Source organism: Periplaneta americana, chromosome 15 (genome assembly GCF_040183065.1).
Source record: "Periplaneta americana isolate PAMFEO1 chromosome 15, P.americana_PAMFEO1_priV1, whole genome shotgun sequence".
NCBI lineage: Eukaryota > Metazoa > Arthropoda > Insecta > Blattodea > Blattidae > Periplaneta > Periplaneta americana.
The window spans coordinates 165,539,873-165,565,625 of record NC_091131.1 but is presented as its reverse complement, the minus strand read 5'-3'; the positions used below and the strand labels follow the sequence as shown (position 1 = coordinate 165,565,625).

The window sequence follows — 25,753 nt, the reverse complement described above, 5'->3', positions numbered from 1 at the left end:
GCATTTCAGGATTCGCCCATACGTGCTACATGCCCTGCCCATCTCAAACGTCTGGATTTAATGTTCCTAATTATGTCAGGTGAAGAATACAATGCGTGCAGTTCTGCGTTGTGTAACTTTCTCCAATCTCCTGTAACTTCATCCCTCTTAGCCCGAAATATTTTCCTAAGAACCTTATTCTCAAACACCCTTAATCTCTGTTCCTCTCTCAAAATGAGAGTCCAAATTTCACAACTATACAGAAAACCTGCAATATAACTGCTTTATAAATTCTGACTTTCAGATTTTTTGACAGCAGACTAGATGACAAAAGCTTCTCAACGCAATAATAACAAGCATTTCCCATATTTATTCTGCATTTAATTTCCTCCCAAGTGTCATTTATATTTGTTATTGTTGCTCCAAGATATTTGAACTTCTCCACTTCTTCGAAAGATAAATCTCCAATTTTTATGTTTCCATTTCGTACTATATTCTGGTCACGAGACATAATCATATACTTTGTCTTTTCGGGATTTACTTCTAAACTTATCGCTTTACTTGCTTCAAGTAAAATTTCTGTTTTTTCCTTAATTGTTTGTGAATTTTCTACTAACATATTCACGTCATCCGCATAGACAAGAAACTGATGTAACCCATCCAATTCCAAACCCTGTCTGTTATCCTGAACTTTCCTAATGGCATATTCTAGAGCAAAGTTAAAAAGTAAAGGTGACAGTGCATCTCCTTGCTTTAGCCCGCAATGAATTGGAAAAGCATCAGATAGAAACTGGTCTATAGGGACTCTGCTGTAAGTTTCACTGAGACACATTTTAATTAATTGAACTAGTTTCTTGGGAATACCAAATTCAATGAAAATATTATATAAAACTTCTCTCTTAACCGAGTCATATGCCTTTTTGAAATCTATGAATAACTGATGTACTGTACCCTTATACTCCCATTTTTTCTCTAATATCTGTCGAATATAAAAAATCTGATCAATAGTCGATCTATTACACCTAAAACTGCACTGATGACCCCCAATAATTTCATCTACGTATGGAGTTAATCTTCTCAAAAGAATATTGGACAAAATTTTGTACGACGTCAACAAATGTCCAAAATAGTTTTTCCATCTGTTCAGGATTGAATAAGAGTCTGCAAGCAAGTCACCATTCTCATCCTTGATCACGTTTACCTTTGCCTGATATCCGCTCTTAAATTCCTTTATACCCTTATATAAATCTCGAATGTTTTTATTCTTACTTTTTGTTTCTACCTCATTCAGCTTTTCCTTCAAGTAATCTCTCTTTTTATTCCTAAGTGTACGACTTGCTTCCTGTCTTTCATTGAAATAATTATCTCTATTCTCCTCAACTGGATCCTGTAAGAATTTCAGTTTTGCCTGTTTCCTTCTTTCTACTACCATGCAACAATCTTCATCAAACCACGGTTTCTTTTTCTTAGTTTCATAATAACCTATGCTCTGCTCAACTGCAATTTTGATACTATCTCTGATATTTTCCCACATGCTATTAACATCTAACTCTTTCTCAACTTCGTTGGAACTTCCTACGGTGGAAAACCTATTCAAAATTTCAACCTGATAATGTTGCTTAGTTTCCTCGTCTTTTAATTTCAGAATATTGAATTTACTAACATTAATTTGTTGCTCTACTCGCTTGGCTACTGATAGTCTTTCTCTTAATTCTCCAATCACCAAATAATGGTCAGAATTACAGTCTGCCCCTCCTGAAAGTTCGAATGTCTACTATATTAATATGTCTTCGTTTATCTATCAAGATGTGATCTATTTGGTTGTGTGTCAAGCCATCTGGAGAAGTCCAAGTATATTTATGTATATCCTTATGGTGGAATGTTGTACTTTTGACAATTAAATTTTTTGATGTGGCAAAGTTGACTAACCTAACTCCATTGTCATTACTAGTTAGGTGTAGGCTCTCTTTTCCAGTAGTTGGTTTAAAAATATCCTCCCATCCTACTTCAGCGTTGAAATCCCCCAATAAAATTGTCATGTGATATCTAGATAACTGATCAAAAGTATGTTCCAATTCCTCATAGAAGCTATCCTTTAAATGGTCGTCTTTCTCTTCTGTAGGGGCGTGAGCATTTATAACTATGATATCGCACCATCTACCCGTAAGTACTAAATATGATAACTTGTCACTGATAAATTCGACCTTTCTTACTGCTGATTTTATTCTCTTATGTACAAAGAATCCTGTTCCTAATTGGTGATTATTGTTTCTTTCCCCATAATACAACAAATAATCGCCTATTTGTGATATGCCATTCCCATCTAATCTAACCTCTTGTACTCCCACGAAGTGTATTCTATATCTAGCTAGTTCTTTTGCTACTAATGTTACCCCTCCTGTTCTATAAAGACTAGTTACGTTCCACGTACCAAATCTCAAAACCTTATTCCTTTGCTGTGGTCGTGCCAGAGAATCAGTCCTGTTCCGAGGCTTATTGTATGGATTCGTAACAGGCTGTTATTTACGGTGATGGGTTGTTAGCCCTTCGCTCAACCCCCAAGCTGGGGGATCACTCCTTATTGTCTGTCCATGACTGCTTATTCAATATATTCGCAGCTACCCTCCTAATCTGGAGGCCGTCTCCTCTATCTGCAACCTGAGGACGCGCCATGCCATGGTGATAGGGACACACAATACATGGTATCCTGGTTCTTAACTAAAAAAAAAAAAACCTTAGATAACAGCTCCTTTTGTATTCACTAACAAAATTATCTCGGTTAATTGGGGTTATCTGGGTTTAAAATGTTACCTGAAAAATGATGACCGATAAAACAGAAAAACTAAGATAATTGGAATAACAAGATGGAGTGTAAATAACTGGAATAATTAATGAAAGAGAAAATTATAGTGATGAGGGATATGACCAAGAGTGTAAAAGAAGACGTCCTAGCTGAATAAAAGAATGAGCCGCACACTTTCAGGAATACAATAAAACTGATTTTGTCCACATTTTAGGTTATCTAAAACTTCATACTCAACTATGCCAGTCATCCATTTGTTCATTTTTCATAAGTTGTTAATCTTATCTTTTATATTTTCTATCATTTGGTCCAGAATTCTTATGCAAATGCATATTTTTGCAAAGTCTTCGATGACAAATACACAAAGTTAATCGTGTATATTTTTACATATTTCAGGCATTCCTGTATTTAATAGACTATTGTGCATATACTGTAGCATATTTTCAGAATTTTGTTGCATAAATCCCCAAATACGCTTTTTTGTAAAAAATAAATAAAACAACTGAGATTCTGGATTATCACATTTATATTTTCTGCCACCAAATCCAATACTTCATATTTCCTATTAATTTTCTTTCTGTGTTACTGATCAGCAATAATCATAACTTACTGGCAGGTCACTATTTTCACATGCCTAACCTACATACACTCGTAAATTTGTTTTCATAATGCATTGGTAATTTACATGGTGCCAGTCAATTATTTCCCATTATTCTTTCCGCATTTCTGTATGAAAACTTTATGAGCAAATACTGTCTAAAACGGAAACTTAGTTTCAGAAAACCACGGTAATAAATGGTGTGGTGAATACAGACCTGAGTCTTATCCGAGATAATGGAATTACCAGAGTTTTAGAAATCTAAGATAACAGCAAATATTACTGATGCTGGTGAATATGAGCCTAAGACATTAAGATCTGTGATATCAGCACAAAGCACTGTCGTGCATGAATATGAATTCATCTCCAATATATGGAAAAAAGAACACGAGATGAACGGGGATAATCTCGTTTAAGTAGAGGCTACTGAATAACAATTCTGTTTGGGTTTCCATGGACATGCCATCCCACACCCTGACAGAACCTCTGCCAAATGGCATACTAAAAGACAATGCGTACTCTGCATACTGCTCTCCAGACTCTTTTCCTACTACCCGGAGATTTCAGGGTCGTCAGTGAACAACACACTGTTCTACTGGTGCTCAATCCATTGAGCAAACTGAAGACAGTCGGTTTCGTACTGTCCGGCCATATTTGGTCCCGTAACAGCTCATCGTGATTGAAGACTGTTCTCCAAGGCATCGTCAAACAGTCCTTTCCCCACATTAACACCACACATGCTATAGTCAATTCTGAGCCTCAAATGCTATGGTATGGCGATTTCTTAGAAGAAACTGGTTGACAAGAAATCTGTCATTTTGGACTGAAATCTTCCTTTTCTGCCAGATCCAGGTCTTCTGGAGTAACTCTCGAAACGTTTCTATCCTCTTGCAGCATGGTGTGTGGTAGTGGTGAAGTAAAGGAGGCTGAGTCTGTCATCAATCTTTGCAAGCTTTGCGATGTCAGAGGCATTGTTTCAACTAAACTTGGTGACGAAATGAAACTAATCATTTTCGACAGTTATTAATTTCCAAAAGGAAGGGAGGCAATGAAGCATCTTGATATGTTAATGATGGCTTACTGCAAATGTTCAGCGCCAAACCACACTTGTTTGTTATGTTGTTGTTTTCTAATGCCAGGCGTTTCACAATAAAATCATTTGACCTCTTGCACTCCAATATTTTTCAAAGATATTATCATGACCAGCCACTGAAGCACAGATTTTGAGGGTTATACCGCCAGCATTCCATTGTAAGATGTTTAGTTGATTCTGTACCATTAAAGTAGTCCCCGCCCGGAGATCCAATTGGGGGACTATTTTACCTCCGGATAATTTTACCTTAATGGTACTCATTTCATATTGGAGTGAAAAATGGCAAGTTGTAGCCGATTTAAGTGAACACCATATTTTAACGTTTTGGTGGCTACTTCATTCACACACAACCCCCAGAATGTCTGGAGGACCACACCTGCTGTTGGTCGATGGGTCCATTGGACCTAGTTGGGAGATCTTGTTGATCACCAGCGTTCCCTCCTTAAGCCACTGGAGGACGATTTTAGTGCCATAGCAGGTCAGCACTAGGAACAGAAAAGTAGAAAGAGGAGGAAGGAAAGTGAAATGAACCCCTAGGCCTCGAATGCTCTAATGCTGTCAGGGTCGAAGAAAGTAAGAGTTCAGTCAGAGGACTGGATAGGAAAGGGTAAAGAGGGAATTAGGTATTGGTTAGAGGAAAATTATACCAAATTCAGTCATTAACTCATCAAGCTGACCAGTGCTAATTGATGAGTAGCCCCTCCCTTTAGTTCAGCTTGCAAAATTATGCTTACTAACAGCTGGACCACGGGAAGGTAGGGATGGGACATTGGGTATTTGTCCAGGTTGGTTCCTTGAAGCCTTCAATGGGAAGGATCAATGGCTCTTCCCCCTTTTGCAGCCACTTGTTTGTTATTAGACAATAAAGTGAAGATAAGAAGGGACTATGCATCCAACCACTAGTTAATGCAGCCAATAAAGCAGTAAGCCACACCTACCAATGTTAAACATGCATTACTTCATTCAAAATTATTTTTAAACTTAATATTACAAATTGAATTAAAATTATTGTTTTTCTTTTTTTGCCAGTCAGTGTATAATGTCAAACTATTTTGATGAAGAGAAGTGGTCTGTGTTAAAAGTGCCAATAGGTAAATCCAGTGAATGAGCAGTAAAGGTTACTAGAATGTCTGAACGAACTACAGTTAATATAAGAAAAAAAAGGCGCAATATCTCAGCCATGTGGTGGAAAATTAATGATGTCAGGAAAGAAAAGGAAAAGCTCAGCAAAGAAAATTTCGCTCGACAATTTTGAATGATGTGCATTGAGGAACATAATTAATTCAATTTACTGCAGCAAAGAAATAGCTTGACTTCCAAGGAGAGAGGGAAAACTACGGATAATTATGAAAGAATTGGGGTTCAGATTCAAGAAACGTAAATGTAATACGCAAGTTTTAATGGAGAGGAATGAAATTATAGCATGGAGAGCTTGTTATGTCAGAAAATAAGGGTGAATCATAAATTTCGCGAATTTAAGAAATCTGTCACTTACCAGGACAAAACGTGAATTCATTTCGACTACACAGTAAATGCTGGCAGAGTGACATAGAGTTTGGGGATAGGAAAAAAAATAAAAATGCAGGTCAGAGATATAATATAACTGATCATGCCGATGAGAAAATGGTTCATTCCTGGTGCAAAATTAATATTCAAAACAAAAAGCCAAAGTGGGAATTACTACAACAAAATTAATTATGAAAATTTTAGGAAATGCTCAGAAGTTGCCACCAAACAGTCTAACTGTAACGGATAATGTGCCCTACCAGTGTAAAACCGACACCTCCTACTACACCAACAAGGAAAGAACACACACAGAATTGGCTTCAAATGAATGGGATATCTTACAATATTTCGACGAAGAAGGCAGAACTCATGGAACTTACAAAAATCCATCGTCCTCCCCCAACCTTCAAAATAGAACTTTGTTTCGCAAACATGGGCACAAAGTCGTGAGATTACCTCCCTACCACTGTGATCTGAATACCATTCAATACACTCGGACTTTTAAGAAAAAGGGTAGCAGAAAAAATGTACTGGTAAGTCAATCTGCAAAACAAATTGGAAAACTTACTTGGAACTTTAGAACAATTACTGGGAAAGTGAGTGTAAACATGTGCGGAAACTTAGACAAAGATAATCTAGCTGAATAAATAGATATCACAATGAAGAGGGTGACAGTGACAGTGAGGGGGGTACAATATCAGTAGTCAAACTGTTGGTTAAGAAAGTAAAATTATAAAAGCCTTTATTAAAGTTTAATTACAAGTGGCACTGCTCAGTTATCTATTCACCGACAATAAGCATTGCACTTCTTCCTTGAGGCTTCTGTCCACTGGCTGCCAAGCAGCGCCACCAATATTCCCTCATCGCGACAGACTTAACTCAATTGCATAGTATAACGCATAGTAGAAAAAAAATGCACAAATACATATAATGACCAAATTATTCAAATATGGAAGACTTTCTTACCATTACAGTCTTTTGGCATCTTGTCAACGCATTTCTTATGTGCATTGCACTGACAATCCTTACACTGCATCCCCTGCTTGATGATGCCTTTCAGCAACTTTCGACAGAAATGGCACACTGTGGGGCGCATGTAAGTATGCAGAACGAATGTGTGAGGTATTCTGATGCGTCCAGCTGACTCCCTATCTGCTGTGCGTCCACCAAGAGATGGTGAGCGGCTCTGTCTTGATAATACAATACCAGGCAAGAGCTGCAACAGAAGGAGAAAAGTGCACTAACAGTGTTACAAATACAGTACAACTTGGTTATAACGACATCCAAGGGACCTTAAAAATTATGTTGTTATAAACGAGTGTCGTAGTAACCGAGATTCACATTATCAATCTAGTGAGGTGGAAAATGAAAAATAACAAACTTAATTAGAGTTATTTTAGATTTATGTATTGACTTTTAAGCCTACCATGAACATAATAAAATACACGTAGGCCTACAATTATAAATACAGTATTCTGTATTAAAACAGTTTGTTTGGTACTCATCAAACTACTTTACTTAGAAGTGAAGTAATCAGTCATTTTACTCTGTTGTCTTCTACTTGCCCAAGACAAACTTTCTAGGACTAAATTACGTTCTATGTTCATAATTTCAGTTGCAATTTCACTGCTCCGTTCCCTAGCTTTATAGAACATGTTCACAATTCTAATGGCTTCTAAAGCGTCACTCACTTCTTTTAGTGCCCATACTACGTTAAAATGCGTGCACTTAGTGAAAACATCCCGTCGAAACTTATCTAATACCGCATGAATTCAGGCAGGTTACAATGGGGTGGGGAATCCGCCTGCATTCCAGAGGTCTATGATAGAAGGGAACAGTAAAGAATTTCTCAGGATCAGATTTCAACAAAATATTTCTTAAAATACTTCGGTTCTTAGAAAATCTTATTCCAAACTGAGGCTGAAAATGACATTATATGCGAGGTAGACGCATATGCGTTTGTTATATTAAGCAAGATAAAAGAGCATGTCTTATGGGGAATTAGTTGGGACCACAAAATATTTGTCGTTATAGGCGAGGTGTCGCACAAAACGAGGTCGCTATAACCAAGTTCTACTGTACTTAGGCCTATTACATACGATCAATGCATTGTTTTCATGACTACACATTAATTCTGATGCATCATACTTCAATGGTACAATTATTGACAGTACAAACAGAGTTGATGAGGGAAGATTTCTCAAATTAATATCACATATAACCAAAATTATTCTGCTTGTTGTTTGTCCAATATTTTATTAAGAATCCTGGGCTTCAATGCAACTGTCTACACTGCTAATTCGACCCATATTATTTAAACTGTAACGTGTGAGTTACAAAAAGAATAATTCTCCTATTTTCGAAGAATAATCATTATTATTTTTTCTTAATTTTTATGTAGAAATTCTGCAGACTTTCTAAATATTGTAGGAAGAATTAAACTTAACCTAACCTAAAGCAGAGCAACAATGGAAATATTCAATATTTAAAAATATGTTATGCAATTTGTTGTTCTGTGTAGTATTTAACAATGTGAAACTTCATTCACTAACTATGGGCATACGATTTTACGATTTCAATAGGTATTAAATAAATCAACAAAAGTTGATAAAATCTGGACCAAAGCATCTCAATATAAATCAAGTTTCTGGTACCATCATGGTCATGGGTGGGCAACTCGTGGTCTCAAAGTGTGAACACAATCTCAGTGCAGGTAGAACGGACTCTGTAACAGCTGCAGTGTATGTATGCAGTTCTTGCAAGACACAAATTCGCTCGTGTCTGCAGTCAGTGGCGGCTCGTTTTAAGTGAAAAACAATATAATCCCCAGATCATTTCCCTTTAGTGATGAGTTGAAAGAGAAAGAGTTTTTGTTATTCGTATTAAGAAGGGAGGTAAAGCTTGTATTATGTTCTATTACACTTTCTTACGCATGGCATTTTATGTTACAAATAAACACAGTGAAGGTTTTAGTAAAGAAATACTGTACAGATCTGCTTTAGAATAGTTAAAAGTAAAAATGGGATATCAACAAGGTGAGACTGATATCAAATATTGTAAGCACGTTGTGGGTGCGAGTTACAGAATTGCACGGCATATCATCAACTAGCTAAGAGCATTTATGTACAAATTTGAAATGCAGTATCATGTAGAACATAGACAACTTCACTTTCCTTGACTATAAACTATCTTGAAGAGTGACAAGAAAATCGTATTATCAAATATAAGACCCTACTTCAAAATCTACAGCAGAATTCACTGGTAAGTTTGGAGAAACAGTGACAATTGACAAGGAATCGAGATTTTTTAAAAATTCTTTTGGCTTACAGGCGATAGAAAATCCTGAAAGTTTATAGCTTGAATTGACAAATCTACAGAACAGCACGCCACTCATATTCCAGAGAAATCAGGAATCGAACTGTTCATAATGCGCCTAAGTCAGAATTTCCAAATATATATTCTTTGCTTCCATATATACTGTATGTGTTTCAGGCAGAGTTTAATCCAAGAAAGAAATGTAAAAGCTCTCAATGTACAGAAAGATCTCAGAAGTAAGTTTATTTCATTTGCCGTGGCATGCAAAAAATACTTCCTTGAATTTGTGATTGTTTGCGAATATAGATTATTACCTTTCTGAGAACAGAGAAATACTCTTTAATGTATAAAGACTTGTAAATTCTCACGTTCTATGTTTCAAATAAGACATAATAAGAAATATTAACAAATAGTGTAATAATAAATAAGTGTTGCAGCTATATTTGTTGTATCTTGAAAGGATTATATTCAGTTTGTGTTTCCAGTACTAAACTAATTTACAAAGCTAGGAAATAATATACTTTTGTTATGTGTTTAGGTACAGTCTGTCTAAAATTACTATAATTATTGTCCCATGCGTCATTCTGAAATTCAAATCATGGAGTAGATATCACGACCGCCTGCATGAGCCGCCAGAGCGCACCGTGGCAGTGAACTGCTTTCGCAGCGAAACTACAAACAACTTGTAACTGCTGCGGCTGGCTTCGTCTGTCTTTCTCTCTTTCACGGTTTTTTAGCACTCTGTGAGCACGAGTTGCCCATCCATGACCATGGGGGTTCAGTGCTAGTATGCTGGACTTATAAGCCAGGGCACCTAGGTTCATATCACTCTTGATCTACTATGAATTTGTAACTTGGGTTGGGCAAGATTGTGGCCCAGGGGACACAGGGATTTTCTCTGGATCCTTTTCTCCTGTGACATCGCAACAATCGTCATCACCATCAAGTGTAATGCGGACTCACCGCCTGTGGTGCTCTCTGAATAGTGTGGATAGTGGCCTAGGGTTCTTTCACTAGTGATATCTATCTGCCAAGATCATAGAATCGGGGCAAATAATGGCAAGTTAAGGGTCCTGCCATTGCGCCAAAAAAGTTTCTGGTTAACATATTTGGTATCATCCAAATTAGTTCCTTAAAATTCAATATGAATACCATTATGTAAATTTCAATACAAACTAAGTTCTGATAGTACCACTTCACTTTCCTTCAACATTTAAATTCTACAGAATATTGATTTCTTTTATTTTAATCAGATATGTTACTATCATTATCACAATAATACATTTCACTTTAACGAAAGTTTCAAACGAAACATATTTAGTTATGCAAAATACAAAAGATGTATTACTGTCCACAGGCCTTGAAATAAACGCCAATAATAGTATGACCATGTTGTTAAACAAGGTGATCTAGTACAAACTGATCTTCATCTAAGTTCTGGAGAATTTATTCTATCAGTTTCAACTATAGGTATTATAAAGTATCATTATCTTGGTTATACATTTCGTAGTGAACTTCAATTTCAAAAACGTGCTTTGAAGCCTTTCAATGCTAATCTAGAGAAACTAATTAAATCTCCAATATTAAAAAAAAAAAAAAAAAAAGAGGTCAGAAAATATAATTAATCAGTATACCGTATGTTAATTAAAATCACATTGACTTAGTTTTTGAGATAGAAGTCTAAAACCACTGCTAATTGAATTTTTTGTTCCACCTCTTCAACCCTCACTATCACTTTAGAATTTCAAGTTGCACCCCCTCTTTTAAAGAGGATGATAAACACTATCAGCCTACAGAAGAGTCTGTCCATTTCTGAGATAGAGTCAGAAACGTATCATTTAATGAATTAAATTTACTTGATACTAGACGTATTATGAATACACTGCGCTATTACTGGATTTTCAATTGTCGTGGAATTTTTGTTAATTTTATTTACACATGCTTAAACATCTTTGTGTGTAGGACCTTTGAGTATTTATCAGCAGGCCATGAACTATTGCTGTGATTCTGTTTTTATTGTCATTTATTATAAATAGTTTGTATTCAGTTTTAAACCCTGTAATCGTATTATTGTTATTCAATAAAATGTATCATTTAATAAATAACAATAATGTGACTACCAGGGTTAAAAATGAATAACCTACATTCTAATTAATACAAATTACAACAGAAACAACACAACAATAGTTCAAAGCCTATCGATCCAAAGATCCTACATACGCAATTAGAAATATTTATATAGAATTATAAAATTGATGATTGATTGGTTAGATACCTTTGGAACTTCTTTTTGGAGTGCATATTGTAAAATTGACGTTTTCAAAAATATAAAGTCAAAATTAGGATCTAAGTAAGATATCTACTTCTAGTACAGAGTTATATTTATATAATCTAGTAGATAACTGCAATCATATTAAGGTATTTAAGAGTAGAATGTATGAAGGTATTGTGTTACGGTTATATAAATCAGTATTTCTGCTTGAATGAAAGTGTTATGTATGAAATTTGATTGTGAAATGGATTCCATAGACATCTGTCCCATAACAGCAGTCATACTGTGTAGATTATAGAGTTACGTTACATTGCTCTATTGCTTAATGCAAGGCTAACAGTTTTACCCTTCACTTACTCAAAACTTACTTTTTGTACCATTGAGCCTTTATCCATTTAATTACGAGTTTAAAAACTGAAAATAAAAAAAAAATGAATGTAATAAATAACTTTATTAATAAATCTTGCAAACTATGCATCTTAACACAAACATCACAATTTCTGACATAAAAATTTAACTTTACTTTTCAGGCATCCAATTCATCATCATCATCATCATCATCATCATCGTCGTCGTCGTCGTCGTCGTCATCATCATCATCATCATCTTATTCCACTCCTCATTCTTGTTGTGTATATCAATTCTCGATGCCCGTGCGTCCTACTTTAAACGGTTCAAACCTACCCGCGCAAACTAGAGTCGCTGCTTTCTCTCTCTCAGAAAGCAGGTTGGCTCGCTTTTTTCCCTCTTGTGAGGGAGAAAGCAAAGATCGCGCGGCGACGAGTCACGTTGGCAATAGAAATACCCCCAGGCTCTGTGACGTCAATGGCGTCCTCCACCACCATTGTTCCGAGGGGTATAAATATAACGCATCTCCGCGACTTCAGTCACTCGTTCGTCAGATGGCAAAGAGGTAGCTCTAGCGCGACCTCCGTCACTGACAGCAGTCTCCCAACCAGGCCTACGCTATGGTTGTCTTTTCTTCGGACGTGTCTGCACACGGCCACCACTCCGGGAACAGGGAGCCAAGCTGCGCCCCTGTCTCCTGTATTCTTTCCTACACTAGCCTCACTTCTTACGTATTCTAAACTTATTTTATTCTAGTCTCGCTACAAGCCTCATCACCACCTCCAACCCGCACACTTCTCTCCCCTGATCACCCTTATCTCTCACCATCCTGACTTCAACTCCCAGCTCTTATCCCGGCTTGTTCGAATAAACACAACCATCTCCTCAGCCCCCCCCCCCCCTCTAGAGTCGGTAAGTCGCGAGTGCGCTCTGTTGATCCGTCGATGATAGAGGTCACCCTTCCCCGTTCCTGAAGTCGGTAAGTCGCACAGTACGCTGTGTTGATCCTCCGATGCCAGGAGCTTGTTCTCGAAGTCGGTAAGTCGCACAGCACGCTGTGTTGATCCTTCGAACTAGAGAACTAACCTTCTACCTCATTCCATCTCTCTCGTTATCCTGCCCCCCCCACAACACACCTGAGAGCAAGCCGATTTTCCCCAGGCACTCCCGTTACCCCTACCTTCCTCTCACTCAAGTCGCACTTTACTATCACCCATCATAACTCTCCCTGCATCGAAGCCTCAGGACGAATTTCTAAACCATCAATTTCTATCACGACTCCCCCGTTACCCCTACCACAGAACTAGGAGGGAACCATAGTTACACTTTCACTGTTATTTCTGTAATAAACAATGTTACTTTAAAAACAGTCTTTCCTTTAAACTTCACCACAGTTTCGTATCACCCCACCCACAAACCACAGCCATCTTGTCACGTCACTCCCGTTTCCCCTCCCCACCTCGACAACACGTCGGAGAGCGAAACGACCAGGAGTCCGGCGTATGACATTCTCCTTCTTCTGACACATAGTCCATTGCCTTCCTACTATAACTGTTTTCCAAGAGCAAGAGGAGATGTCGCTTATTTCTTCCAGAGTGCATGGACCGAAATTCTTCATCATAGTTCTCTTGAATCTCAATACAAGTGGTCTGGCCTTTGTGAAGTGTAAGCAACACATGTTCTGCCATCTAAATGGGTTTCCATTATCATCTTTCTTGCTAATGTTCAAGTTGTCTTCCTCAAACTGCTTCTAGTTTTTAATGTCTTCAGTTAGTAAATCTGATCTCAAATTCATGATGTACTCAAATGACCACCAAAATTTAGATTGTTGTAATAATGCTTTGAATACATAGGACTGCCAATATTATTACTTTAAAGGCTGCATTTGTTATGTTAGGTTTGGTTAGGTTAGGTTAGGTTACTTGAAGCAAGTAAAGATATAGGTTTGGAAGTAAATCCCGAAAAGACAAAGTATATGATTATGTCTCATGACCAGAATATTGTACGAAATGGAAATATAGAAATTGGAGATTTATCCTTAAAAAAGTTGGAAAAATTCAAATATCTTGGAATAATAGTAAGAAATATAAATACACTTGGGAGGAAATTAAACGCATAATAAATATGAGAACTGCCTGTTATTATTCGGTTGAAAAGCTTTTGTCATCTAGTCTGCTGTCAAAAAATTCTTAAAGTTAGAATTTATAAAACACTTATATTACCGGTTATTCTGTATGGTTGTGAAATTTGGACTCTCACTTTGAGAGAGGAACAGAGATTAAGGGTGTTTGAGAATAAGGTTCTTAGGAAAATATTTGGGGCCAAGAGGGATGAAGTTACAGGAGAATGGAGAAAGTTACACAACACAGAACTGCACGCATTATATTCTTCACCTGACATAATTAAGAACATTAAATCCAGACTTTGAGATGGACAAAGCATGTAGGATGTATGGGGGAATCCAGAAATGCATATAGAGTGTTAGTTGGGATGCCAGAGGGAAAAATACCTTTTGGGAGGCTGAGACGTAGATGGGAGGATAATATTAAAATGGATTTGAGGGAGGTGGGATATGATGATAGAGACTGGATTAATCTTGCTCAGGATAGGGACGGATGGTAGGCTTACGTGAGGGCAGCAATGAACCTGCGGGTTCCTTAAAAGCCATTTGTAAGTAAGTAATCTGTTATGTGCTACAACTAGACAACTGTAGAATCTAGCTGTGGTGCTCTAATGTATATATGCTACAAGTATGCAGGCGAAGATACCTAATTGTAGCAGTACAATGTTAGCTGTTTTGATAAAACCTATTTTTTACAACCAAAATTTTAAGAACATGAAACAAAATTTCACTTATCTAATTGTAGCATATAAAAAGCATAACTCAAGCATTCAAGAAATGTAGATAACTCATTTTCACGCAAAAGTGCAGTTACTTAGTTGTAATATTAAGCTAGCGATATGATCTAATATGTTCTGATGGGACAGACGTTATTTTTAAAAGAAAGAGAAGGCTAGATGGTTTGTTTGAGCCTCTCTTCTTTGGGAAGAAGCTGCATCACTCCATAATGGTCAAGCATCTTGGAGTTATTCTGCATTCTCGCCTGACTTGACAGAGTATATTGACTACAAGGTGACTAACATCTGCAATTCTCAGTAGGCCTGTTGAAGAGACTTTCGTATGATTCGGAGACAAAGCTCCAATGCAGTCTATTTGCTCTATATCTATATCATTAGGCCATCCTTTTTATAAATAGAGCATTTCCATGTTGAAAGGAACTAAGTCCAATGACGTGTTTTCTAAATTAGAAAGATTCTAATGCTTGTGCAAATATTTTTAAGAGTCTAAACTAATTCTGTATGCCTATATTTTATGTGCACAATATATTTTGCTTTAATCTTCGATAGATTACTCACAACACAGTTTTTTTCGATTATCTCAAAACTTTAAAAAGTGGACTTGGTTCCTTTCAACAATAACCGATTCAATTCCTGCAGCCTCAGTTGGAGGAGGATGGAACTACCAATACAGTCGTGTATCAGCAGGATGGTGCTCCACCACATTTTGCATTAATCGTATGTTCGTACCTTGATGACATGTTTCCGGGTCGGTGGATTGGGAGTGGATCACTATGTTTGTGAGCTCCACGATCCCCTGACCTCACACCCCTAGATTTCTTTGCCTGGGGGTACATTAAAAATGAGGTTTACCGCACACGAGTGCGTGATCTCCAGGACCTTAGACAAAGGTTCCGTGATGCTGTGGATCTTATCACTCCGCATATGTTGCATACTGTGTTTCGTTCCACAACTACATGTTGGGAGCAGTGCATAAACATTTCTGAAGTGATCTATATTCATGATACATTGTATCCAATGGTGTACCACACAGTCATATAAAGACTGAAATAAATGTCCTTTTTCCCAAAAATGGATTGTTCATATATGCGCACCCTGTATTTTAACGCATAACAAATTCTAAAATTCTTTAGTAGCCTAGTTACACAATTCATTCAAAATAATTAACATGTATGATTTTCTGAACTAGTAAAATAAATTACGTCCACACCTGTGGAATAACAGTCAGCGCGTCTGGCCGCGAAACCAGATGGCCCGGGTTCGAATCCTGGTCGGGGCAAGTTACCTGGTTGAGGTTTTTTCCAGGGTTTTCCCTCAACCCAATATGAGCAAATGCTGGGTAATTTTCGGTGCTGGACCCTGGACTCATTTCACCGGCATTATCACCTTCATTTCATTCAGACGCTAAATAACCTAGATGTTGATACAGCGTCGTAAAATAACCCAATAAAATAAAAAAATAAAAATACAATGACACGCCCATCTTAAACATGCACTACATTGCATTTACACTTGTTTGTTTTAGATTGTTTTCTTTCAATGTCTTATTTCATTTCCAAAAATCAACACAAATTTGCATCCACATATATCATCTTCATATTGAATACTTATTTTACTGACAATGCTACATTTTTATGAAAATATCTGACAATCTAGCATTTGTGCAATTCTAAAACAGTGGACAAATTACCTGTGAACCCTCATCAGAAGCTGAAGTGAGAGATGATGTAGAACCTGTGTCAGATGGACTTCGTGGGACAAGGAGGGTTGACGGACGTCGTCCTCTACCAGTTGCAGATGAGCAGTTGTTGGGAATTTTCACTACACATCTTTTATGAAAATTTAAACTACAACCTGCAAGCACAAAATAATAGTATACATGTATATTTCTTTTCATTAAACCCTGGTTTAAATTAAATCGTGACTTAGACTAAATAAGTTTTTCTTTTTATTTTTTTATTCTTCTTATTCTTACTATGTTCCAATTTTATTACTGGAAAACAATGACTTCAAATTGTAACACTTTAACAGTTTATTGAGGGCACTTATCCACTGTTAGACCAGTATCCAGCCAGTGTGAGTTGTATTACTGCACATGTTTGTTGTTTGTGTTGGGGTCTTCATCTGAGTGATCTGGTTCTAAACCAATGAATAAGATGAGTGAAAGGAAAAAAGACTTACAAAGGAACCGTTCCAGGTTATTTAGCTTGAATTTAATGGAAAAGCATATTTACGCTAATTTTCGTTTGTTAAGAAATGTGGTGATAGTCGTTCGTTTTGCCTTTTCCTCGTTTACTAAATATAATGACTTGAAAATTGTTACTACTTATAATGCTTCTTGTGAGTACTTGGTTCCTCAAGCTCTCACATTAATGCTCTAGTAAATTTGTTTTCTATTAATTCATGTTAATACAGTAGTAGTGCAATCCATGACAACTTCATTCATTCATATTCAGTCCAAATCCATAGATATGCAGCTGGAAGTCTACGAACACGACTGTGTCATACTATGCTTTCAAGAACCGAAAAGGAAATTTGGACCTAAAATAAAACAATGTGTAGACAATTATAAGCCATTTAATGTCGTGGTTGATGCAAGTAGTTTTGGTCAACTGACAAAAAAAATCACAAGAGAAGATGGTTAAGAGCTGTATTTCTTCCAGATATTAAGAAAGGCAAACTACCACATACTTCTGGATTCCTGGAGTGGTCAGATAGATGACACTATATTTACCACGCAAATCGTTTGTAGCTGCATTTAGATTGGCAACAGGCCATTATTGTTTGGCCAAACACCTGCATAGAATTGGAATATATCAGTCCCCTAACTTCCAATTGTGCAACGCAAGCCAAGAAATGGATTCGGAACACCTCAAAATCTGTGCTTCAGTGGCTGGCCATGATAATATCTTTGAAAAATATTGGAGTGCAAGAGGTCAAATCGCGGGTGCTCGTGTAAAGGGGGTTAAGTCAAATTGCAAGGTATGCAAACTTCTCTCCTTTGATACTGAACAAAACCCCTTTGTCACAAAATATGGAGCACTGTAACTGCATCATAGATGGAAGAATGACTTAACCCCTTTAACACGAGAGAAAAGTAATTGTGGATAGTTCAAATCTGTACTTATTCCAGTTTAGACAAAACATACTTAACCCCCTTTACACGAGCACCCGCGAAATGACCTTGTTGTCAAACGCCTGGCATTAGAAAACAACAACATATTTACTTTTGGAGGAGTAAACAATACTTTACATGGTAAGACAATTAAACATAAATTATCCCTCCAAAAACTACAAGATTTGTGCAACTCTTGGATGTGTATTTTTTTAGGCACTATAAAATGGTAAATCGAAAGTTAGAAAAGTATTTCATACATAAAATTATTTGTGAAAACATTCCAGATACATTACACGATAGGGGCTTCAGAATTATATTGCATTCTGTCATGTATAAACAGTTTCATTCACCTGTCCTCAAAGACATACTAAAGTACGAGTGGCAGAGGTGTGGATATGTGGCAGAGAAACATGTGAGAAAGTTTGATAACGTTCTTGCAAAAATGTTGCATGTTGGAAACAGTGTGTGTGTTGAGAAGAGTGTGAAAAATCAGGCCCATATATAATGTTTCTACTGTTCAACGGCTCTTTGTTTCGAACACTTCATTTCGAATCCCACTATCATATTTAAGGTGAGTCCCGAAGTTAATACAGTACAAACTGAATTTAAGTTAAGAGAAAAATAAAATAGACTAGAACATTAATGTGAGAGCTGTGATACTGTGTTGCAGAACTATGAGGATCCGAGTGCGCGCAAGAAGCAGCATAAGTAGCATAGATGTTCAAGACATATTTTGTAAACGAGGAAAAAGCAAAACAAGCGACTATCACCACATTTCTTAATGAACGAAAATTAACTTAAATATATATTTTCATTAAATTCAAGCTACACGACCTGGGATAGTTCCCTTGTTAGTCTGGCTTTCTTTTGATAAGATATTGAATGAGAGCAGAAAAGAATGTAGAGCCAAGTGCTAGAAATGTGGACTTCAGTTTGAAGGTCGAGTATACAGAATGAAGAATCATACCATATAGAAAAATGCAAAGAAGCCAACAGTGATGATGAAGGTGTGATATTAATTTTGATCTGTTATTTTAGCACTAATAGCTCCTCATTGGTTTTCTCATGATAAATCTTAAATTCGTAACATTCATTTCTTTAAATCTTCAATAATTTTATTGATTATTTGTATCAGGCTATTTTAAACTTTTAACAGCAAAATACTAGCTGCGTGAAAAGGAGAGTAGGAATTTATTTTATTTTTATCAAGTTCTACTTAAAGGTCTGCGCACACCAACGTGGGACGTGGGAGCGAGAGCGAAACTTGTAATCCCGCGATCGCTGCGAAATTCGTCGTTGTCTTCACACCAAAGCGGGATGCAGTCACGAATAGGATGCTGCTTGTAGTTGCCGAAGATGATCATAGGTTCGTTCATATAGTACTACACTCTTGCTGTCACAGCAGAACCATTGTTAACCAAAACTCCGGTTAAGAGAACAGACATTTTTTCATACAATATGTTCTCATACATTACTGCGCCCTCTGTGGCTTTCACCAAAGACTTTATACTAGCAAGACGGACATCTTACAGTGTTTCGCACGATATAATAGGGAGACATCTTGCATGTGGCGCTCCTACCGGCTCCACCTCTCAAATCAGGGGAGAATTCAAACTCTTCATTTAATTTTCGGGATTGGATGAGGAAATTAGAGTTCGTAAGATGCATATTTTGTTCAGTATTCAGCTTAAATGTAACAGGAAAATCATTTTGAAGGGTAAAAGTGATTAAAAAACAAAAGTTACACAATTCTTCTTCACTTTATTGATTCTAATGCATAACATTAATCATGCCTTACTTTTTTAGCTTATGGATTCTTTGATGCACATTTTTGTGTTCTTTCTTGCTTTTTCTTTTTGAGTGATTTTTGATTTAGTACATTGACATATTTGTCAGTAAAAACATTCAAACAACAAATAACATTCCCACATGTAGGAATTTGGATGCATTGTTTCAACTTGGCTTTTACATTGTTCCTGTTACTCTCTAAAAACTCAAGAAACTGTGAATTATACACTCCTGAAATTACAATATACGTACAGTGCAACGGCATTGGTGTTTGGGAAGCACATATTTCCAGTACAGTACTCTTTATAGAAAATATGAGTGTTCTGACCTTACTGCATTTCACCCTATTTCACATCACATTACAGCATAAGTGGAAAAATAAAATATTAACTTTTTATTTTTTTTTTCTACAAGGAAGATCTAAATTAGGAGAAAAAAGTTAACTAAATGGGGAAATTACAGCGTTACATGGAAACTATAGGGCTAAATATAAATGTTATGTTTCATTGTAATAATTATTATTTAAAATCATTACAAAAGCGGCAAGATACTTACTGTAGCTTGTTCTTTAGAAATCAAAAGAAAGATCGGAAATCCTTTTGTATTTCCTGATTATTGCAACCGTATACTGCATAATACTTTCCAGGCATACTTCGGATCTTTATACACACTGCATTACTATACTACCATAAACACTATGAATAAATTGAAATTAATTACAGAGTAGCTGGATCTTAATGGCACATGCAGAGCACACAGTTGACTCCCTGCAAGTTCAAGTTGCTAGAGGCGCTGTTGTTCATGTCACTCAATATTTCGCAAAGATGTCCGTCTTGTTAGTGTAAAGTCTTTGCTTTCACTGATCGTGAAAAATTTGTAAAGTTTTCTTTAACACACATCCTTTAATACAGTGGTATTCAATCCATGGTTGTCTTGATTACGTATGTTAAAATACTAACATATTTATTTTATTATACTTGTTGATAATTATTGCATTATATTATAGATTTTTTTGCAATATCAATTCTTGTTTTTCCTTGCTTGAATAACATTTTACGTAAATCATTAGTATTATTATTGCATCAATAACTACTGTATAATAGTAATATAATAATAATAATAATAATAATAATAATAATAATAATAATAATAATGTCTGAAAGTAGAAGACACCGGTAGTTCACTTTCACAATTAAAACGAATTAGAGAGAACGAAATCTGAAGAAAAAACACGTAATCAATCAATTTTCAAAAGTAAATGAACCAGATGAAGAATGTAGTTTGAAAGCAACATTTTTAATTTAACAAATCCAGACTTACGAGAAACAAAATTGTAAATTTAATTACATCACACTAATAATTTATATATTATTATTTAACAAGTCATCAATAAATCTCAAATAAAACTGAAATATACTTGGCATGTTTATAATCTTCATACTCGATGAGTAATGCAAAATTAATTAAAGAATTTTCACGATACACAGTGTTTAGTAATGGAACTATTTCATCATTGCGAGGCGAACCTAGAGGCAGAAATTGTAATAACACCCCGAGACGCACTCTTTATCATCTTATGCGCCAGCTCGTATAATCTCGTAAGCACAGAGTCCGTGTATACGGACTCTGGTAAGCAATGCTCCTAACACACTCTATTAAATGTTCAGTCGCCATTCCCAAAATGAATGTGGGACGCGGGAAAATGCTGCTTGCAGCAAACTGCGAGTAGAACGCTGTAGTCCCGCCACCTAGGCGAAATTGTGTCGCTGCGGTGTGAATGGATTCATATCCTGCTGTACTCACAATAATTCGCGTCGGTTTTGCATTCACTACCACTCCCGCATCCTGCGTCGGTGTGCGCAGACCTTAAATGTTATATTTTGAGTCTTCTACTCAAATCAAAGAAATCCATTATTTTTTGTCCACAAGTTTTAATAGAAAAAAAATATTATTCTAAGAGATATAAACATTTACATTTTCTTTGCTTTTTTAAGAGGCGCTGTCTTGCTTAGAAGCAGCATCTCAACAATCAGTGGAATATTACAAGAGCACCTTTCAAGCAAGAAAAAGAAAAATGAATAATTTCGAGGGAAAAATTGTTCCGGAGCCGGGTATCGAACCCGGGACCTTTGGTTTAACGTACCAACGCTCTACCACTGAGCTACCCGGGAACTCTAACCGATACCGATCCAATTTTTCCCTCTATGTCCACAGACCTCAAAGTGGGCTGACAACCGTCAAGCAACCAACTTCGAGTGCACACTAACTCCGTGTGACTTAAATTGTGGTTTTCTGTTAACGAACAGTGACGTGTATTATGCAAATCAAGATTTCAGGTATAACTCCCTGTAAAGTTGATTTGAATAATTTCGAGGGATACCCGGCTCCGGAACAATTTTTCTTAATGCTGCTAGTTTATTTTATTAATATTTTTCTTAATGCTGCTAGTTTATTTTATTAATTTTTTCTTAATGCTGCTAGTTTATTTTATTAATATTTTTCTTAAGAAAATAGTCTAGCAGCATTTCTCACAAAATAAATGCATAGAAACATGCAGCTACCGCATAAATACTTGCAGTAAAAATTTCATCCAGATTGATTGATATTTGGCATAAGAAAGTTGGTGTTGAATCAACAAAAATGAACACAGAAAAATAAATTTGAAAATAAAATGAATATTTATGTAAATTAATATTCTCCTCCGCTCCATTCATCTAGTAACTTCAGGGAGCCAACAAAAGTTACTAGATTTGTAATCAGAAATTTTAAAAAAGAATTTTTCAATGAAAAACAATTTTGACAGCTCTTTAAATTCCACGCCCCCTTCCAGCCTTAATTTAAAAAGTGTAATCATACGAGTATTTGTAATCAGAATTGAGCTGAATCCATTTGGGGTATGAAAATATAAATTCTGAATAAGTGAAATAGCTAAAAAAAATTTGGAAAAATTTTCATGATTTTCAGTGGAGTCTTCCCTTAAGATAATTTTAATTATCCATGAGGTACTGTGCCAGCATTGATTGCTCACCTTCACACTTAAGTCCTTGTCGCACTAAACCGAACAGCATCTCCCCACAGAAATCACAGAAAGTTGGAGCTTTATAGGAGTGAACAGCAAGGGCGTGAGGGCGGAAAGGAACCTCTTCTGTTGGCACTTGAGCAGAAAGGACTATCTCCACAAGTGTTTCGTCCATGATTTCGGCTGCTGAGTTGATATGCTGCAGAATATTGGTAGACCCATAATCATGGCGAAACAGCAGAAGACGTTCATTCAGTCTTGTAAGACCATGGTCTGGAAACTGAAAGAAAGAACAATGCATTTAAGTTCAGTAAGTTTGGAATGAAGATCTTCGTTCAATATTGGACTTTAGCTCACTAATGAATTTTCTTTTCATGCATAATGCTTGCAGTCAATCAGACTCTTATTAACCCCTTCATTCACTGCGTCCACTATAGAGGACAGCAACTTCAATGCCACTTCACGGACAATGAGTCCTCTCAAGTGGACAGTTCATATCTGGAAATCCAGCAGCGTGCTGGGCAATTCACACAAACTTAAAAGGAGTCAAGAACAAACAATTAGACTTTTCCAAACAAATACTAATTTGACTGAAAGAGTTAAGATTAGAATTTTTGAAGTACAGATACAAGGTAGGAAGTACTATTTCAAGTTTTGTGCGAGATTTCATACTTACTTACTTACTTACAAATGACTTTTAAGGAACCCGAAGGTTCATTGCCGCCCTCACATAAGCCCGCCATCGGTCCCTATCCTGAGCAAGATTAATCCAGTCTCTATCATCATATCCCACCTCCCTCAAATCCATTTTAATATTATCCTCCCATCTACGTCTCGGCCTCCCTAAAGGTCTTTTTCCCTCCGGTCTCCCAACTAACACTCTATATGCATTTCTTGATTCGCCCATACGTGCTACATGCCCTGCCCATCTCAAACATCTGGATTTAATGTTCCTAATTATGTCAGGTGAAGAATACAATGCGTGCAGTTCTGCGTTGTGTAACTTTCCCCATTCTCCTGTAGCTACCCCGCTTAGCCCCAAATATTTTCCTAAGAACCTTATTCTCAAACACCCTTAACCTATGTTCCTCTCTCAGAGTGAGAGTCCAAGTTTCACAACCATACAGAACAACCGGTAATATAACTGTTTTATAAATTCTAACTTTCAGATTTTTTGACAGCAGACTAGATGATAAAAGCTTCTCAACCGAATAATAACACGCATTTCCCATATTTATTCTGCGTTTAATTTCCTCCCGAGTGTCATTTATATTTGTTACTGTTGCTCCAAGATATTTGAATTTTTCCACCCCTTCGAAGGATAAATTTCCAATTTTTATATTTCCATTTCGTACAATATTCTGGTCACGAGACATAATCATATACTTTGTCTTTTCGGGATTTACTTCCAAACCGATCGCTTTACTTGCTTCAAGTAAAGAGATTTCATACTAATGAACAGAAATCTTGAGATTATGTTATGCAATAAGAAAAGGTACTTGTGTTGGTGCAATGTCAAGAACATAATTTCAAAACTTATTTTCAGATGTGTACTTATAATTTCAACAGAGCTTTCTAACTTTGGTTCGAGGCATCAAAGAGAATTTACAACTTCTTCACTTAAATTAACTTTACTAATAAAACACAATCCCTTAGAATTATTTGATATCGAATATTATTTAAAATTTTAACAGATGTTAAGAAATCTAACAGTCCCTCCAGACATTCTGAAATCGTTATCGTTATAAATGATAAATTTAAATTATCCCATCAGTGAGTGGCTACATATTTTTACAGATGGATCCTGTTTACCAGACATGAAGGTACTGGTGCCAGTGCAATTTTTTCCCTTCTTTCCCTTTACAGAGGATTAGATTCGAACACTATTAACTCTGATGGTGAAATTTTGGCTATTCTTTCAAACTTACAAAATCTCCTGTACTAAATTGATAAAGCTGAGACGACTGTGATAGCATCAGATTGAAAAGCAGCTGTTCATTTTACAGCATTGGATGTAACAGTAAAAAAAACCTCATCTCGTAAAATTTTAAGGCAAATGGTCAAATTAAATAAGCAACTGATACTTCAGTGGATCTCTGCACATTGTGGAGCGGGAGGTCATGAGGCAGCTGATTCAATAACTGAACTTCCACGAAAATCTGCAGTGGCAACATGCAAATTAATTACAGGTCGTAACTGCCTCAATAAATATTTACACACAATTGGTATTGCAGAGTCTCTTAATGCCATTACTTTAATCTTAATAAGATCTGGATCAAGATCATCTTCTTCACTGTCCAACTTTACTCAAATTCCCAGTCTCTCTACAAAATATTGGAGTGCAAGAGAGCGAGTGATATCATCAACTGCTCAACATGAGATACCAAGCAACCAACTTATTTTCTACATTGGGAGTTACAGGAGATATAAGCATATACAGTGTTAATTTTTCTGTGTATTAGGATACAGAACTAACAGTTCTCTTAATATAAATGACATTAGTGTAAAATAATTAATCTCAGAACAGAGATAAAAACACTAAATTACGAAAAAGAATTCAAACCTAACTGCAAGTGCAGTTTTAGCTAGAGCTCCATTCATAACAATTTGAACGAAAAACTGAAATACAGTACAACAAAATTTTCTTTAATAACATCAAAGAGAAGGAAGCATATGAATCATGCATGATAAAGAATATGATTATACACAGAAATCCAATGCAACATGTGGAAGAACAAAGAAATACCACGTAAAGACCTCTCTTACACAACAAAGGACCTACAAACAAACAGTCCTATCTTAAAGAAACAAAAAACTATAAAGATCATGAAACATGGTACGAATGTGGATCTGTCTATTATACAACTTTCTCGGGAACTACACAAAAATATGGGAATGAATCGACAGGTTCAATAAACACACTTGTTTTGAAATCACAAAAGGATTTTGTGGGCAGTGGAATCAAACAAAATACGTGTCTGAAATGCAGTTAGGTTGCTGGCAGTCTGGGCAACACTGCTTTTAAATATAATTGGATGAAACAGTTTTCTTCACG

At 36.3% G+C, this 25,753-nt stretch overlaps 1 protein-coding gene across 2 annotated transcripts in view; it reads right to left on the bottom strand.

Annotated features, from left to right (window-relative positions):
• PKD (serine/threonine-protein kinase D3) overlaps positions 1-25,753 on the bottom strand; it is a 170,870-nt gene that overhangs the window by 115,860 nt on the left and 29,257 nt on the right. For both annotated transcript variants that reach the window (XM_069848490.1, XM_069848491.1), the window contains exons 3-5: positions 22,708-22,978; positions 16,464-16,627; positions 6,946-7,195 (exon numbers count right to left, since the gene is read on the bottom strand). In XM_069848490.1, the coding sequence (XP_069704591.1) occupies positions 6,946-7,195; positions 16,464-16,627; positions 22,708-22,978 (685 nt within the window). The remainder of the gene's footprint in view (positions 1-6,945; positions 7,196-16,463; positions 16,628-22,707; positions 22,979-25,753) is intronic.